This window comes from Egretta garzetta, unplaced genomic scaffold (genome assembly GCF_000687185.1).
Source record: "Egretta garzetta isolate BGI_Z169 unplaced genomic scaffold, ASM68718v1 scaffold205, whole genome shotgun sequence".
Lineage (NCBI taxonomy): Eukaryota > Metazoa > Chordata > Aves > Pelecaniformes > Ardeidae > Egretta > Egretta garzetta.
In genome coordinates, this window is record NW_009259713.1 from 650,433 (window position 1) to 668,268 (window position 17,836).

The window sequence follows — 17,836 nt, forward strand, 5'->3', positions numbered from 1 at the left end:
GTGGACCAGTCAGGGGAGCGAAATTGAAGCTGACAAGACTTTTCTGGCGTTTTGGAAAGGACTGTAATCTACTGTAGGGGAGAACAGAGCCGCTCAATCACCGCCGCCGTAAATAGGAGACGGAAGGGAGTGAGAAAGGAGGCGAAGAGAAAAAGTGCTTGCTGGGGGGGGAGGGGGGGGGGGCATTTTTGGTGGATGGTATGAAGCCAGCCATGGAAACTGCAGCGGAGGAAAATGCAGAACAAAGCCAAGAGAAAAAAGGTACCCAGGGGTCTAACAATAGCCTGTTTAAATCTTTTCATTCAGGGGGCTTAAAGAGGTTTAGGCCAGTTTTGTCACTTTTTCGAATAGCTCTTAAACAATCATTACTGCATCTTCGGGCTTTCAGCCGTCCTTTCCTGCATGGCTTGACAACAAATTAATAGAGCACCAATCTTTCTGTCTGCGTCTGTATTTGCTCTGAATCTGTCCTAACCCTTCCAGAAATGATGTTTGCAAAAGAAGTCTTGTTACTGCTGCGTCTTTGACGGATTTTGGTAAATTTGGTTTACAGAGGTAGCGTGTGCCTGTCTGTTTGCGTGTCGTTTTCAGAGCCATAACCCGGTGTTTTCGTCGAGAGTAGCCATGTAGTGAGGCTTTGCAATGCAGCGTGGGAGACCTAGGTTATAATAACATGGAACAGATTATAATATCACGCAACCTTTGTGTAGTTAGCTTGGTGCCAAATGCTACTCTTAATTTTATATTCCTTTTCCTTTCCTGTGGTGTCGTCTGGCGAATGTTGCTTATGTAGAGATCTACCTGTGCTGTGAAAATGGGGGATAACGCTATGAGTTTCACAACATTAGGTTTCAGGGTGTGTTAATCACTGAGAATTGCTGCTTAACGGAGAGAGCAATTCCACAGTAGCGGTTCTGCAGCAGCGAGATGGCAGCGCAGGAGGAGAGGTGCTTCATCCATCCCAGCCTTACAGGTGATTTATTTGGTCTGGAGCGCTGAACTTCAGAGGGTAAATTCAACTGGCAAGGGGCTGGTTTGTTTCTGCATCATGTAATTCATGCCAAATAAATGTCTGTCTTCAGTGTAGCAGACTGCTGTACAAATCAGAGCAATATTTTTTTGCTGAGTGATACAGTAGTAACAAAATCATTAAAATTTCCACTACCTTTTTACATGAGTCATAGTATACTTCTGGACCTGCTGTGTGTCAGTGAAAGCAATCTGGGTATCTCGTAGGCATATGCAGCTGATACACAACTAATACATTTCCCCAAGTCAAATTGTTTAATTTATTGTTAAACAGTTCAGATGTGAACGTAAGGATAAATCCCGGTACTGTCCAGTACCAGATTTTGTTTTCCTACTTTGAATCTGATTCCTCCTACACGCTTTGTATAAGTCAAACCTAGCTTCAGTTTCAAGTAAATGAAATTTGTCCAGTGATTAGACGTAGTACTACATAATCCCTGGGGGATTTCGCAAAAGGAGGTCCGCTGATGAGAGATTAAACTCTGAAAGCCATTAGTGTATGTGGACAATAACCCACCTCACTGCAGATCTGGAGTAATTAATGTACAAAATGGCCTAAATACCTTGGCTATAAAACCATCTTGAACCCATAGATCGTTCAAAAATGACAGCAATTTTTGCTTCTGATTGATGAGTTTATTTTAAACTGATGGAACTCGTGTACAATAAACACCAAAGAAAGTTATCCGTATGCTTTAGCAGCTGTGCGAAACGAAATGTGTTGCTGAGTGTGTTTATGATGAGTTTATGGTTTCGCTTTTATTTTGGCAAGGATGAAAGCACAACATCTAGAACAGTAAATCTGCTACCAAGTCAAGGTGATTGATCTGTCGCTTTCCTAGGATGCGAGCAAGGGAACTTCCTATCTTAATTTACCACCATTTCCTAGTTTTTCTGTTATAATTTTATATTTTGGATCTGTTACATAGGTATGCGTATGTAACGCTTCAAGGCTTTGTTCTTGCCAGTCCCCTAATTTCTGAAAGTAACACATGGTCTCTCACATTACGCTCTTTATTTCTATTCAGTTAAATCCCCAGTATGTTTCACAGCAAATAAAAGCACAGAAAGCTGAAGCAGTCCTACTCCTAGTTTTGATAGCAAAATGAATAGCCCAGATGCCCCTGCAAAGTTACTGCCACGAAGCGGTGATATAGAAGGCGTATTTGGGTTTGGGGCGCAGATTTTTCCAAAGTGCTAAGACTGTCGAGCCCAGTCAGGTTTTTAGATGGGCTCAGCAGGCATCAGGTACCTCTGAAATGGCAGGATTTTTCAAAAGGGCTCTTTCGGCAGCAGCTCTCTCATGGAGAAAAATGAGCTTTTTCTCTGTGTGAAGAAACTTCCTGGAAAACACTGCCGCTTTGCTTTGGGGTATGAAATGGAAGCTGACCCCTTCAAAAATGTGTCCATTTACTGTCCAGACTCGATCTCCTGCCTGCTGCGCCTTACATGCTTGCCAGGCTTGCAATACTCGCTTCTTCCTCTTAAGATCCCACCTGGGCTTAGTGTAATGGCCGTCCCTTAGGAGATGCCCTGGATCCAGTGATTGCGAGGCAGCCACCACAGCTTGAAGCCATTTGAAGCGGCTGTCGCAAAGTCTTTTAACTCTTCCTTCCAGAAATGAATTGCAAAGTCCAAGGAGATAAACCAACGACAGAGGGGGCTTGGGGGATGTCGTAATTGCTAAGACTGAGCAAGAGAAGATCCTGAGCATGTCGCTTTGGGTAGTCAGGTTCACCCAGAGTATGCTTTGCACTGCCAAGTTCTGGGGAAAGTATCTGCATTTAACTCTTAGCAAATTGTACTTTTAAGCTAAAAGGTTTTTTTCCCTGTGCCAGAATTTTAAACTACAGTTTTCCGGGTTGTAATCTTTAATGCAAGGACCTCCTCAGTGATGTACTGTAATTGTATAGAATAAATACTTGGAGGAAGTTGGGCTAGGACTACTTGCTGTCTATATGCAGGGCTCCCCGTACTCGTGTGGAGAACGCCAGGGAGCAATACCGCCCGAGCTCTTGGGATGAGCAGCAAGCTCTGTTACCAGTTCGAGCACCTAACACAGTCAGATCTGAACCGTGGTGTTGCATAGGTACCGGTTTGTATTTCCCATCCCCGTGGCAAATGTGGATGGCCAGCTATTTTGGATTGCAGCGTAGTTGAGACAATTTACACAAGCTATCATGCTTTATGAATATTTACTGCTTGATAAATAAAAATGATTGATCTCATTTAGATTTTTTAAAGTTCGCTAAATTGTATATGAATTCCAGTTTTGTGTTTCAACAGTTATTTTCATGAATCCCCTGTCTGATTCAGGCAGTGATACTACCCAGCGGAGGGCTTCAGTGTTTATCAGACATGTGTTTCGCTGCACCCGGATGAGTGGCTGCTGCCCCAGTTTTTTTTAATTGGAAATGGGACTACACCCATGTTGATGGAGATAAGAAATAAGTCAGCTTTATACTGTGTATCAGCAGCCCTTATCAGAAAAGAACACCCTGAGCAAGCTGAAGCAGAATGTTTTAACAGATAGTTTACAGGGCTGCAGGACAGATTGGATGCATTTTAAAGATGAAGGTTTACAAATTATTACAAATGACAGGGTTTATCTTGCAGGCATTAAATTAAATCAAAACGTGAGGACTGGGCAGGCAGATTTGCTGAGGTGGAATAAATAAGAAAAATGAAATGCCGTTTTGCATCAGCAGTGAAGGATATAGATCCTGATACACATTAACAGGGGCAAGAAGTTTCCCTTCTCATTTAACTATGAGAAACACTACCATGTTGCAGAAGTCAAAAACCAGAACCAAATAAACCCAACTGTGGATGACCACGGTGAGTTCACCAATTGCACATCAGAGGATGGAAGAAAGCCGTTATACTAGGATATGGTTTCCTTGTATGAATGCATACAGTGTTCAAATTGCATGTGCTGGGCTGAGGAATAATGAAAAGCAGCCCGAGCAGCTGTACCCAAGGTTCCTCTTAATTGGCTCTTCCCTGCTAATGTACTCTCGATGAAAGACAACCTCGTGCTCAAGAATGGCTTTGAGCTTTGATTATGATTTTTATGGTATATGAAGTGACGTTTCCGATTTTAAACTCCAGATAAGACAAGTATGTGCTAGTAAAAAACAGAGAAAATACTTCTCTTAAACACAGCTGTACAACTGCGTGCGGTAGTGTACACGGAGCTGCTGAAGTGCAACGCGAGAAAGGAGTGAATGAAGGTGCAGTTTATTTCACTTTCAGTTAAGTTCTTTTTACGCAGTGAGCTTACGACGTTTTCATGCCTTGCATGTGGATGTCATTACAGCAAATTGACAAAAATTGTCTTTTATATACGTGTTATGGTTATTAGCCAAAATTTTCAAACTATTCCCTTAATGTTAGGCTCACATAGTGATTTCAGAGCTGTCAAGCCGTTTAAAGATTTTCAGTAGGCTACGTGTTTTTTCCTGTTTCAAGCAGTTTATTGGTGTTTCAGATCTCCTGAGAGCAACAACTGCTTTAAGTTCGTGAAGGATGTAATTGTAGGAAGAGAGGTCCAGCCCAGGGAGAATCTGGGACACGCGATATTCCGGGGATAATAATTTGGCAGGCTTAGTGATTTAGGTTTTAATGAATAGGATTTGGTTTCTAAATAGGAGGGGGTTGAAAAACGCTCGGAGAATGTACTCATACTGGTCTGAATGACCTCATGAAAGCAGAAAGCCTAGACATATGTGCCAGAGGATACTGTAACAGGGGGGAACAAACCCCAGATGGCACTGTACGTGCGCAATGGACTCTGCAGTGGGAGCAAAGGAGCTGAAGAGGGGTGGGGGGAGCACCCCTCGGTTACTCTGACCTTCCCCTGTTTTCTGGGAAGCCTTGTTCCTAGCACAGCATTCATCATCAGATCGCCAGATCGCAAATGACCAAACGACACCCCTCTCTTCGATCCCGTGGACTGCGTTGTCAGCCGCGACAGATGAACGTCGTACCTGGTCGTTTCCTCTAAAACCGTATGCCAAAAGCAGCAAGCGAGAGGGATTGTTGGGCACTGGGAATTTTATTACAGACGTGCAAGGTGACTCATCCCAAATGAATATTGAATCACACCGTGGTTGCCATCAGTGTGCCTGTGTGGTGTGACAGGAAAATATTGCCAGTCCTGTAGCCGCTGCGTCTGTGCAGGACCGAGCACACCCTGGTTCAGAGGGGAGGCCCCGAGCCGTGGGAGCTTGGCTGGGCGTGGAGAGTCTTGTAACCTAGACCTGGCAATGCAACTGGTGTAGTTAGTTCCTCAAAAAGCAAGAGAGAAAGAAGTCACTTAAACCTGTTCCCTTTCCTAACTATTTGGGGGACAGAGTTAAAGTCTAATTCGTACGTGCTGTGCGCAGCAGTTGTCATGCCACTGAAGCCTGTGGGGCTTTTGACCCCGTGGTGATTTTGCATGAGTGGGCCTGGGTGGGTCCCAGTGCAGCCACCAAAAAGCGCTCTTCACCTTCAGAGGTCGTGCCAGGCGTGCGGTAAGGGCTGCCAAACAGCCATTGCAAAGCGGCTCTTTGCAGAGCAGTGGAAAAACTGAGATTCCTTATGGAGCTTGAACTGTCTCCTAATGAAGGGAGCCCTGTTACTGCAAAACCAGAAATTTCTAATTTAAAAAACCCAACTCCACAGAAATCATGCTACAAAGTTTCCACGCTGTCTCCACGTTTCAGGGTTTGGAAGTTTGTCCCACAGCAGACAGTGGTGGCTTCACTGGCATCCCCTCGGGCTAAGGGAGAAAGGCAGCTGCCTGCTCTGCTGCTCTGAGCAAGGGGGTTTTGTCACCGCTGCAGGAGAAATCTCAAACGCTGGGTTCAGGCCTGGTAGGATAAAATCCTTTTAGTGCCAAGGGTTTGGTCTAGATGATACTGCAATGCAAGTGAAGAATTTTTTTCTTCGCACGAGTCTTTGCAGCTGATTATTTTCAATTAAAAAAAAACCCCAAAACTGAATCTCTTACTGATGTTCAGTAAGTAGCTTCAAAAAGCCAGGGAGCAAACAGTTGGGAGGGAGAGGGGGTACATTATGCAGTACTAGTGAGCAATTCTGTTGTTTTCTGGTTTGTATGAAATTGAATTATTATGGCGTTTCTTGTGATCTTGTAAACCGGAGTGTTCCTGTGTAAGCAGAAGGAGATGATACCATCCTGAGCGTGCACAGTCATTTTGGAATTCGGTTTTGTTCATAAGATGTGGAATTTGCCTTTCCTAAAAGGAAAGATAAGCTGTAGAAAGCAGAATAATGTCTTTTAGGAAAAATATGCCTGATACCTGCTTGCCGATTTGTGAGTCGCAGAGAGGGGAGAAATACCAAGCCACAAAGTTATCCTTTAGAGAGCCGTTGACACCAACTTTGCATCCCAAACCCAAAAGACTGTGTTTTGTTAGTACTGTAGTTCTGCCGCTGTAGATGAACAAATTCTTGTTCCAAACCTCTAGATCCAACGTTTGGATTCGAGGCATCATAAATGTGGCTGTCCCAAACTTGTTGCACCAGCAGCAAAGCCACATGAGAGAAGGACCAAATCTGGGACCTTCCTAGCCCCTCACAGGCCAGAAATCTATCACATTCCGGCTGCCCCCGCCCCCCAAAATTTGTCTCTGATCTACTCTGTGGTAGATGGGTTTTCAGCATCATAACCTTTGCTTCCTCCACCTGCCCAGATGCTGCTGAGTCGGATTTATTTTGGCCAGAGGTGACGATCACTTTCTCATTTAGCCACCGCAGAGTGGGACTCCGGTGCATTTTAAATAAAGATCTGTCTGTCTGTCTTGCCCTGGCAGCCTTCACACATCTGTAGAGGTGCCAAGGGGGGACGTGCAGGTTCAGAAGTGGGTTGGTATTGTTTTGCTGGTGGTCTCTTTCAGGGGGCTTGGAAGCCCCGTGCTGGCGAGCGTGCAAGCGGGTCAGGTGTGTTACTGCGCATCCGTGGGGTCTCCTGGCTGAGCTTCATCTGTCCTCTGAAAAGGCAGGGAGAAGGATGGCTGCCGTCCTTCACTGTAAACCTGGACCAAGTCCATTTTAACATATGTGGTCCAGATTTTTGGACATGAGCAGAGCCTATGTGAAATAAAGCCCATGAGTTGGTTGGTTTGTGGTTTTTTTTAATGTAAGAAAGTAGCAGAGCAAACTTGTGTGTTTGCCCTACCTCTACGCATGACAATAACCATTTTCTTTGACAGATTTAGGGTCTTTTAAAAAAAGCAGGTAACGTGGTTTTCCATGACTTTGTCTTCCTTTACTTCTGGAGCAGAGCTCTTTGCCTTGGACAAGGAAAGGGAAACGTGAGAGTGGGTGGGGGGAAGGAATAGGGAGTCCTTCCTTATGTGTTTAATCCAAATCCTAGGTGGAGTTTTAGCTATTCAACCTTTCTTAACACGTGTGTGTGTCTCCTTGTCGATGTCCCTTCGAGCCCCTCCCTTGGTTTGGTAAAGTTATGTTGTTTCAGTTCTGAAACTACGGCGTGTTTTTCTGGGCTCTTATTTTTAAAGTTAAATGACTGAAAGTGCTGAACTAAAACTTGCTGGTGACACTGACTTTTTACCACCTGAAATTGGCAGTGATCACCAGACCAGAAATGGAAATTGGCAGGTACCACTGGATGTACAGGAGTTCAAGGCCACACCGGTACCATCATGTGCCAGCATTGAGAGGCAATATTAGCCCTTTGGGGATTCAAGGTAAATAAAGGGCTGGGTGAAAGGGAAATGGAGAGTTCAGAAATGGTAGTAGCATAAACCTAATGCTTTGCACTAGTCCTAACAATTTAAGATAAATGTTCTTCTGTTTTTCTTGTTCTGTTTGTTAAGGCTGTAAGGAGTCTAGTTCTTTTGTATGAATGCTTGACGTAAATTTAAATTTGGTTGTTAATGCTTGAAGGACAATGTGGTGAGGGACACCTCCCTTTTAACTGTACTGCCCGATTGCTTCAAAACTGTTTATAGATGCGATGGCGTAGTATGGGTTTTGTATGCAGATGAATCTATCAAACTGATCAGCCACAAATGCAGTAATTGACACTAAAGCAGTGACAGCACGTCTGATTTACTGGTCTCCTACAATATGTTCCCTAGACAATATTCCATGGTTTTGTTTGCATTTTTGTCCCTTGCTAGAAGCAGCAAGTGCTTATGTCAGAGTCTAAAAGAGAATTTCAGCTGAGTCTTTAAAAAAGGTTTGGTGATTCCACATGCCTGTCCTTTCGATATCTGGCTTCAGATCTCAAAAAGATCCTATTTTGTTTTCCTGAAGTTTCATTTTAAGAGTTCCAGGGAATTTAGTTTTGAAGCATCTCAGAAAGGCACCTGAAATCAAGCACACAATTGATTGCATTGGAAAATTCCAGTGTGTCTGAGGGTTAACACAGCAAAAAGGGTATAAATGCTCAGAGATAGCATTTGCAGCTACCCAGCAATCCTCTTCTCTGTATGGAGCTGATTGACTGAAGCCTGCTTGACAGCTTGTTTGCTGGAGATGCCTGCCTCCGCATCAGAGGCTTTAGCAGCAGCTGCAGGGAAATAGTCACCAAAGCTTGCTGCCTAATCCTTCCCTTTCCCATTATATTTTGACACACATTTGTTCTTTGGGATTCAAATGTTTATGGCTTGGGGTGGTGGTGGGGGGGAAGTGTCAAATACTTAGGTTGCAAATGATGATCTCCATCTTTGATATCAATATTCGTTTTGGCCATATTTTACGACAAATTACCTGGGTGACAGACTAAGGGCTGCCAGAAGTCATTCTCAAACTTCAGATCAATGCACGTGAGGTATTTCATACACAGGAGAAATGCTTCAGGAAGGAGCGACAGATTATGACTGCTGCCTTCCTGGGAAGGAGGACACGGAGGGAGCAGGCCAGATGCCTGGTTGTCAGGGTCTTGTGCCCCATCAGCTGTCCCCAGTGATGAGGCACGTCTGTCTGTGCTGGCACGAATGAGGCAGGACGCAGAGGAGACGCAGAGCCTTCTGTCGCAGCAGCTGGGAGTCTGGCACCTAAAATGGTGCTAGAACCCCTTGTTTAGGCAACTGAACCCTATGCAGGCTGCCTTGGGAAGATTCCCAAAATAACATGCAGGTAAATGTGGTGCCTGTCATGGAGGAGTTGAAGATGAAAGGGTTCTTGCTGATGGGGATAAAAAAAAAAACCAAACCAACCAAAAAAAACCCCTACCAACAAAGCCCAGAAATACCCATTCAAGGGAAGGTGGTTTAAATGGCTGCACTTAAAGAAATGAAAAGGTCTCTAGGCAGCAACGAAACAGCTGTGAACAGGTCTTGAGTAAAACCAATCTGCCAGTGATGGATTAGCCACAGTGAAAATACTCGTCTTTGCTCCTTTCCCTTAGATTGGAGGGAAAATGTCACTTAAGCCCCAAGTCACAGCTGTAACGTGCCTCCCTTCAGTCCTGGCATGCAGCTCCCCACTGCTGGGTGCCATTGGCTAGTGTGCTGAGGTGGCCTCTCCGTTTCTTTGAGAAGCCACGTTACTTCTTGGGTGCCTTTGCCACGTGGATATTTCTACTTTGTCTCCTCTGCCAGTGTCCGAATGGACATCGCTAGGAGAGCACCTCGGTGGCACTCCTGGTGGCATCCACCTCTTCCGCCAGGTTTGCATATATGACATGATCTCCCCTCCCCATTTTAAGCTTTAATCTGGCACTTGAGCAACAAGGGAAGATTCAGCGTGGGATATTCACTGCAGTGCTGGAGCCAAGACATCCCCAGAACACCTGCAAGCTTAATGAGCTTTTCAAAACGCCTAAACCAATTTTTTTCCCAGGAAGCAAAGTACCATCTTTTTCTTGAGTAAGAGAAACTTAGCAGTGGTTGTTTAACATGAGCTTAGCTGTAGGCACTCTTCCAGGCTGGGTGGGTGGTGTTTGCTTTATGGGAATTTTTTTTTTTCCCCTCTTAACTTGCTTCCCCCAGATGCTGGGAGGTGTTTCAGCTGCTTTGTGAGCACATAAGGGCATGCAAGTGTGGAGGATCTCACTGAAACAGCCTGTTCCCTTAACTGAAGCAAGCTTAAATTGTGAAAATGGTGTGGTGGGGACTCAACTGGGGAAATACCTGCATGAAGGCTGTTGCAGGGCAAAGGAGATCGGCCGTTGTGGTTCAGGTTTCTTACTGCTCCTCTAGTTCCACAGTTGGGTAAACATCTGGGAAGATGTTGGCATCTTTCGTTATCTCTGGAGAATTTGCCTTCCAAATCTCAGATCCGCCAGGCTGAAATCCCCCCGCACGCTGTTTTTGGCCCTCAGCTCTAGGGAGAGAGAGGTTGTGTTTCTGTTTGCTTCTTTGTAGCTAGGGAGGAGTCAACTGGGGAAGCGGTCAGTAGCGGTGGCTGAAATCCAGTGTCCCTCTTGCTCTCCTGCTGAGTGCTGAAGGCTGATGGAGAGTGAGGTGAGTTACAGCTGCCAGAAAGGCGGAGCTAAGAGTCTCAACTCCAGTCTTCCAGGTAAGATACTCGCCTTTGATTAAAGTAAAGTCAGCTTTAAAAATCATGCCAGCCAAGTACAGGTGGGTCTGGAGGATGGCTCAATCAAGGAAACCCAAATGTCCTCACAGAAGGTTTCACAGCACTGCTGAAGTAGCCCATGGGACTGAAACGCTTAGGTGCTTTTGTGCTCCCCCCAGTGAGCTTGTCTAGACCTTCAGGCAGTTGGATATCGTTGGCAGTCTGCTCATTGCTTCAGCTGTTCTACCTCTTTGACTTGAGTTTGTCCAAAATTATCACCTGGGCTGGGACCTACCGAAGCAGCAGTTCTTGCACGTTGACCCTGCTGAGTGTTTCTCCAAGAAGGCAAATAAAGGTGAAGCGAGGGGAAGGAGGTCAGGGTGAGGGCAGAAAGGAGGAATGTCTTCAGGCACGTCGAGCTGTGAGTTGTTGATATGTCAGCTGAGAGTTACAGCCACAGTTTGGACCAGGGGCTGCCCTTGCTGGGGCAATGTGTTTGAACTTTGAGCTCTGTGTGTCGATGAGCCCTTCTGCATGCTCAGGCTGTGCAGAAGTCCCAAGGGTTATTTCAGATAGTAAAACACTAGAACGAGTCTCCAGGAGGAATAATGCCAAAGCTTCTATCAGTACTGCCTGAGCTATCCCTTATGTGAGAAGTCTCTTTTTAAATCACCAACTTAGGGTTTTTTCTGCAGAAGTAGCTTACAGCTAAAAAAATATCCATCCTTAAAAGGCTTCCCATATAAACCTGTTTGAAGCAAGGCCTTTTCCAAAGTGTACATTAGGTATTTTTCTTCTGCTGTGGTTTCCACTGTTTCGTAGGCCAAAAGTAAAACAAAGAAGATACGAATTAAAGTTCTGTCTGACCTTTATCCAAGAGCAATAAAGCTGGACAAGAGCAATGCTCTCGTCCCCATGTCTCATGGGGCAGCGGCGTTCTTCCCGTGCAGGTCTGACTCCTTGCTCTCACACAGCAAACGCCTGGGATGGGCTCTTGCAATAAGCGTGGATGTAGAGATTCATATTTCATAGATTGCACTGTCTGAAAAAGATGTCTTCGGAACACCTGTGAGCCTAATGAGCCTTGCAGGGGCTGGGAACGATATGGATGGGGACTGTGTGTGTTTCAATAAATTTGAAGAAGCTATATTGGATAAGCCCTGTAAAAGACCATTAAGGTATCTGTCCTTGCATGAAACAGGTTTGATTCCTGTAGTGGGAATGCAAATTTTTTTTTCTATCAGAAGTGCTGGTTTGGGCCTGAGATTTAAAGGAAAAAGGATGGCATGTTTACTTCTGTCTGTTCTTAGAGTCTTCTCTGTGTCATTTAACAGCATCCAGAAGACACAAATCTTGCCTTGGTAAAACAGCCTCTTCCCCAATTTGAATGTCAAGTTTTCTTGATAACCTCTGCAAGGGTGTTTGGGGTTTTTTTGGTTAATCATGTTAAAAAAAAAAATGTGCTTGATTTTAAACCTATGCTTACTGTATTTTTGCTGGAGTTTTCAAGAGTAGCTTGTTATCGTTACTCGTACAGTAGCACAGAGATACTTGGTGCTTTGTGGGTTTAAAAAGGGGTCTGCTAATGGTGCTTCCAGGCTGAGATGCTTGTTCCTAGTATGCACCAGTTCTCTTGTTTTTTTCTGCTCTGGTTGCAGTACAGGAGGCATGAGCAAGGATTTTTAGTTCTCTGCTACACAAGAACATGGAGGCATCTAATGAGGTTTAAAGATGACAGGCTTAAAACTGATAACAGAGAATAAATATCTGCTCAGAAGTGGGGAACTAGCTGTATGACAGTACTGAAACCAAATACTCATATATGTATCAAGAATATCTGGCAAAGTTGCAATTAATGCTGATAACCTTCAAAAGGAGCTATTTATTCTTCAAGTCACTCTTAAGTAGTAGGAATTGGGATGAGACTTACTGGGTGGATCAGACTACCCCAGATCTCACTGCATTTTGCTCAGATGAAGCATCTTGCGCTAGCCACTGTGCAGGATGAGAGTGGTGGTCTTGCTGGGTTTCAGGTCTGATCCTTTGTGGCAGCCCCGATGGCTGTGGTCTCCAACGGTCACGTCTTCTCCATCACAGATCCTGTGCTGGCTGGGAAGGGGTGTTTATTGATTAACAGCTCTGGTAGAGAGGGATTTGAATGCAGGGGGGAGATTATTGATCTGGCTAAAGTACCCTTGCATTAAGTTTTCTGGCTCTCGTGAAGAGTTCATTTTCAATATAAGTTAATTTCACAATGTCTGATTTGGGGAGGACGAAAAGGCAAGATTAGGAAAGGTTGAACTGAAAAGGGAATTTTCTGTGGAAGAGCTTTAAGAGGTTTTGGGGAGGAAAATAAAGGATTTTCTCTGTTTGAGCTCATCACTTAGTCTGTTTAATGTACTTAATCCAAAAGTCTGGTGAGTGAGCATATATTGTAATTAATAACAGAAGTGTTAGTTATGTGTCATGTTCTGTAAATCAGCAAAATTGAAGATGAACAGGTAAGGATAGAGCTTCAACAAAGACTGCCAAGTGATTTAACACACAGCCTTTTTATTTTAGTGCCCCTATTAAAGTGTGGAGAGAAATTTGTCACATGCTTTAAACTTACCCTTGTAAGATTAAATGTTTTATCTTATTTTACTGTTGCCGCTGACCCTTGGCTGCTGGTGTGGATGATAGATGTGAGAAGTAAAGTTACCTTACTGCCAGGTACCAGCTTATTCTCACACAAGGAAGAAGGAGGTAAATTCCATTTTTGCTCCTGAGGTATTAGAGTTTTCCTGCATCCCTCACTGCTTCCCCCGTAGCTGTCAATCATGCTGTGAGGTATGAAAATGTACACCCAACCATGCATAAACCATTCAGAATGGAGATCTTAAAAAATGCAGTAGGTGGCAGAAAGTAAAATTCGCATTTGCTTTCATTGACATAAAGTTCATTATCTGACAAAGATCCATGGTGGCTTAGTACTACAATGATACTATGCACGCTTGGTATTAGGTAATCTTCAGCACTGGGGAAACAGGAGGTGAACGTAAAGTGCTGAGTTCTCCTCTTACATTTATTTGTGAATTGGGAGTAATGCTCCCAACACCAGGCTCCCCTGGATGTGTAATAATAAGCATGATTAATACATGATGGCTGCATTTAAGATGTTATCTAGTGCTTTCATTTAAGATGTTTTCTCTGTGCTCTTTCTTTCCTTGGTTGTCTTGCAACCTTCTTCTTGTTACAACAATTGCTCCACACATGGTCCCTGAGCTGTGGTCCTGAAGCCTACAGAGGTCGTGGTTCTGTGGTGGAACATGCCGTGAAATTTCTACCACGTATTAACTGGACAGGTGTCCCAACATGCCAGGGTTTCTAAAAATGCATTACACAATTACAGGAAGTAAGTGATGAGAAAAAATGGTGCCCATTGCTTCATCTTTCAGAACAGCAAGACAGATTTATGGGAGGGAAAACTTCTAAGGAAAAGAGTGGGAACTAACTCAGAAAATGGTCACGGGAGCCTGAGGGTTTAGCTCCCTGAAATTCCCTGAGCTTTTCAAACCTCCCTTCAGATTTTCTTTGTTCCTTGTTTTTTTGTTCCGTAATGCTCATGGGATCAGTGGCTCGTACCTGAGGTACGCTGAGGCGCTGGTTCAACCTAGGTGGAGTTTGGGACATTAGAGGACGGGCTGGTTTTCTGTCCAGGAGGTGTGGACACTCTTCTCTTGCATCATGTTTCCCATGCTTTGCTTTGAGGGACAGATTTGTGAACATGTGTCTGTCTCAGCTTTTCAAGTCTGGGCTTCAAGAGCTTTGATGTGTGAACTTCCTAGAGCAAGCCCTGGGAATACTCGAGACGGCTACCTGATCCCATTGCATGGTCTTTTGTCATTTCCAAAGCACAGATTTTGTCGTTCCACTCCGTCTTGACCTTAGTAGGGTGAGTTAGTCTTAGGATTGCTTTTGTTGGGGTTTTTTTTAAGACCACTTTCCATTAATTCTGCATTACCTTGCTTTTCTGAGTTTAAATCTTAAAGCTGTACTTAAAGTACCAAAGAAGGTTTAGCCACACAATTGCCATTTGACATGGGAAATTGAATGGCTAAGCCCCTGCATATATGCCATAGCCTGTACACTGCTGGGTAGGTTTTATAATTGTTCTTCATACATTAAGCAACCAATTGCCGATTTGTGTACATATGTAGGTTCATCCTTTACCAATTTCCTGTGACTGATAGTTTCCAGGAGATTAAAAGAATAGCCGGTTCCTGTTTTTTCTCTTCTCTTTATTTTTGTCCTTTAGCAAGAATATTTGTGTGTGTGTGTTTAATAGCATTCATTCCCTAGAGAATAATCTCGGTCCTTGTTGGCCTCCTTCTGAGAGTGTGTTAAATCTGTAGCCAAGATCACAGGCAGCTCTGGGCAAATCATTGGGCTGTTATTAACCTGCCTCCATGGCAACTGCTGCTCGCCAGCCTGAGGACAAAAAATGTTTTTATTCTGCTGAGTTGCACAAAAGGTTCTAGTGATGCCTTGCACAAAATGGCCATTGAAAGGGGAGATGCAGTGATGTGTGTTTGTGCCATACAGTTTCATATTTAAATCGTTTTACACTGTTGTGTTGGAAGCGGACATACAGCTGAAAAGTTCAGCGTGTTGGCCATATGGAAAGTAAAAAGTAGCAGAAAATTGGAACTAAACTTATTTTAATACTACTTATTTTTGTCAGCTTGACTTCACAGGCCTTTGGCCTGCAATTGGCATCAGTGTGTTAGCAAGATATTCGGTGACCTTGAGCTTGGGAAACATCGTCATGGGTTTTCAGTTGTACTGTGTGAAGATACTGACTTGGGGTTACAGAGAGAGAGCGTAAAGCAGGTTTCCTGGAAAGCTTTCATTTTCTTCAGAAATCCTCTCATTTGCTTCAGTGCTTGTTTGGGAAGCTTGGTAAGCATATCTTAGTGCTTGATGAGCTTCAAATTTTAGCTGGTTTTGAAAGCTGCTCTTGGCAGTACTGTTTGAGGCTTGCTTTAAAGCAAAATGCTAAAACCGGCTATATCACTGAGGCTAGGCAAGGATTTAAGCTGCTCCTGGAGAGTGTTCACAGTGGGACCTGCAGGGGGTCTGGCAGCCCCAGTGCTGTGATGAGGCTGTCCCCCGCAGTTAGTTACCCTCTGGCAGGAGGTTGTGCAGCTCTGCTGTCAGTTTGGGTGCAGAATGACTCTGTAGGGATGGACGCTGTCTCTTGGAAACGTGCTGCTTTGGGATGCTCCCTGCTTTAGTCTTGGTGGGAGGCTGAGTAGTTTCTGCAGTTCCACGTTTAGGCAGTTTGCTCTGCCTTGCTCAAAATAGCGTGAGTGCTTTAGACATCTCATAGGGAGCCCCTTGGCCGTGGTCTGCCCTGATAAAATGAAGGCCACCCAAATATTGTGATGCTTTTTTACTTGGGCTGCAGAGGAAGACCTAAAGAGCATGGCCGCAAAGATGCTATGTGTAGCTGCCGGTGGCTGGGAGGTGGGAGGGGGTTTGCCACTGTTGGCTTGTGTTCGAGGGTCTGTGGACCAGTGGCAGATACTGTCGTGTGTTTGGGTAAGGGATCCAGCAAACTCTCTGGGGTGAGTGGTCTGCCAGTGGCCCGGAAAGCTGGCTGGGCGGTGTGGGGCACTGGGAGGACAAATACCTGGTTGGGGGGTGTTAATCATCAGTCCTGGGCCTGCACCAATTTTCAGTTTTGTCAAAGCAGGCTGCTCCCATTTTCTGAAACCAGCAGCTTTTCCTTCAGCCCTTGTCAAGTCCCTTGGCTTTGCTTCCCGCTGTTTTTTTTTCCTGTCTTTGATGGGATCCTTCTGCGAAGCAATCTGTGGATCAGCATGATTAGGGGATCAACCTCCCCCACGCCAAGCAATGATCTAGCATTTAGTCACCTTCTCCTTTAGGGGTGCGGCCTGAAAGGTCGTTCCTTTCGTGCTGGGCTACGGCCTCGTGCGTGTTGAGCGTTGCCTGCTGGATCAGAGCATGGTTACTCCTGGATAATCCTTCACTGCTAATCCTGCGCCAGGTGCAAGCATTTCTTGGATTAACTCTGGGAGGTTTGGGCCTGACCTGGGAGCAGATGCTGCGGAGGCGAGCCAGCCTCGTGCACGCGACTGCTGCTGCGGGTGGCTTGTGAGCTGTGCCCAGGCACAATCCCCAAAGCAGAGGATCCCTCGGCGAGACCTGGTGTCTGAACTCTGCTCTTGGCCCTCCATGGTAAAGTGCAACCCAGAGATGATTTCCTCTGGTAGTGTGCGTTTGGGTTTTGTTTGCCCTGTCACTGCTAAGCTGCAGTGTTTGTTCATTCCGCAGTATTTTTGTCATGAAGATAGTTCCTACTGAGTGGTCTCCAGCTGTGGGCTCGACTATAAAAGCTTCCCAGGCTTGTTGCTGTGCAGCTAAATCTGGTCTGCAGTTAGCGAAGGGGCGTTGCGTAAGTGGTGTCGGTGGTGATAGCTGCTTAAGCCTGACGAGGACACTTGCTAGTGACTCTCTTAAAAGAAGAGTTTCCCACTTATGAAATGGGAAAGCTTTCAATTATTGGATGCATATTATTCCCCAGCGCTGCACGGGAGTGCCTGCTCTGCGATTCATTCATTAGTGGGAAGGGGAGGGGGGATAAAAATAAACTTGCCTCACATTGCGGATGGAGACTTGCTGATCTTTGTGAGGAATTTTTGGGGCGGGAAGATGTGATGTGATGTACGCATTCGCCAGCTGTCTCCCTGCCTTCAGACGCTTTGTTCGTGTAGCGCCTTGCCGTAGAAGCAGCGAGCTGTTCCTGCGATGTGCGACGCTGGCCGCTCCATTAAGCGCTGCCTTAATGGCCCGTGTTTTGCGCGGTTGTATGAAATGCACATTAATGGAGACAGCTTAATGCCATCACCCTGAAGTAATGAATTGGTATGGATTGCCATTACCATTATAGCACAGTTAAAAGCTGTTTGTTTCCGATTTACATTTCCCAGCTCTGCAAGCAGATGGATTTTCAGGCCGCGCGGTCGGGAGGAACCTGGCAATTCGGCTGCAAACTCCTTATTACGGTGTTTGCAGAGCAGCAGTTGGAGGGGGGGGAGCATTTTGTTAACTCAGACTGCTTAAATGATACATTTCATTATAACTATCATTATGCTACTGCAGACTGTATTCAGCGATCACTGTAAATCCAGTGTATCCTATAAAGCTGGAAATGTTTTGTCTGTGTAATACAGCTTCATCTCACTGCTCTCGATAAAAAAATGTTATTCTTTGGCTCCTATTCAATTTTTCTCTTGTTAAAATATCT

At 44.9% G+C, this 17,836-nt stretch overlaps 1 protein-coding gene across 3 annotated transcripts in view; it reads left to right on the forward strand.

Moving 5' to 3' along the window:
• The first annotated feature begins 200 nt into the window (after window positions 1-200).
• Window positions 201-17,836, forward strand: part of GPM6B (glycoprotein M6B) — a 29,754-nt gene continuing 12,118 nt past the window's right edge. For 2 of the 3 annotated variants that reach the window (XM_009639055.2, XM_009639056.2), the window contains exons 1-2: window positions 201-261; window positions 7,626-7,745. In XM_009639055.2, the coding sequence (XP_009637350.1) occupies window positions 201-261; window positions 7,626-7,745 (181 nt within the window). The remainder of the gene's footprint in view (window positions 262-7,625; window positions 7,746-17,836) is intronic. The other variant, XM_009639057.2, reaches the window with a different exon arrangement.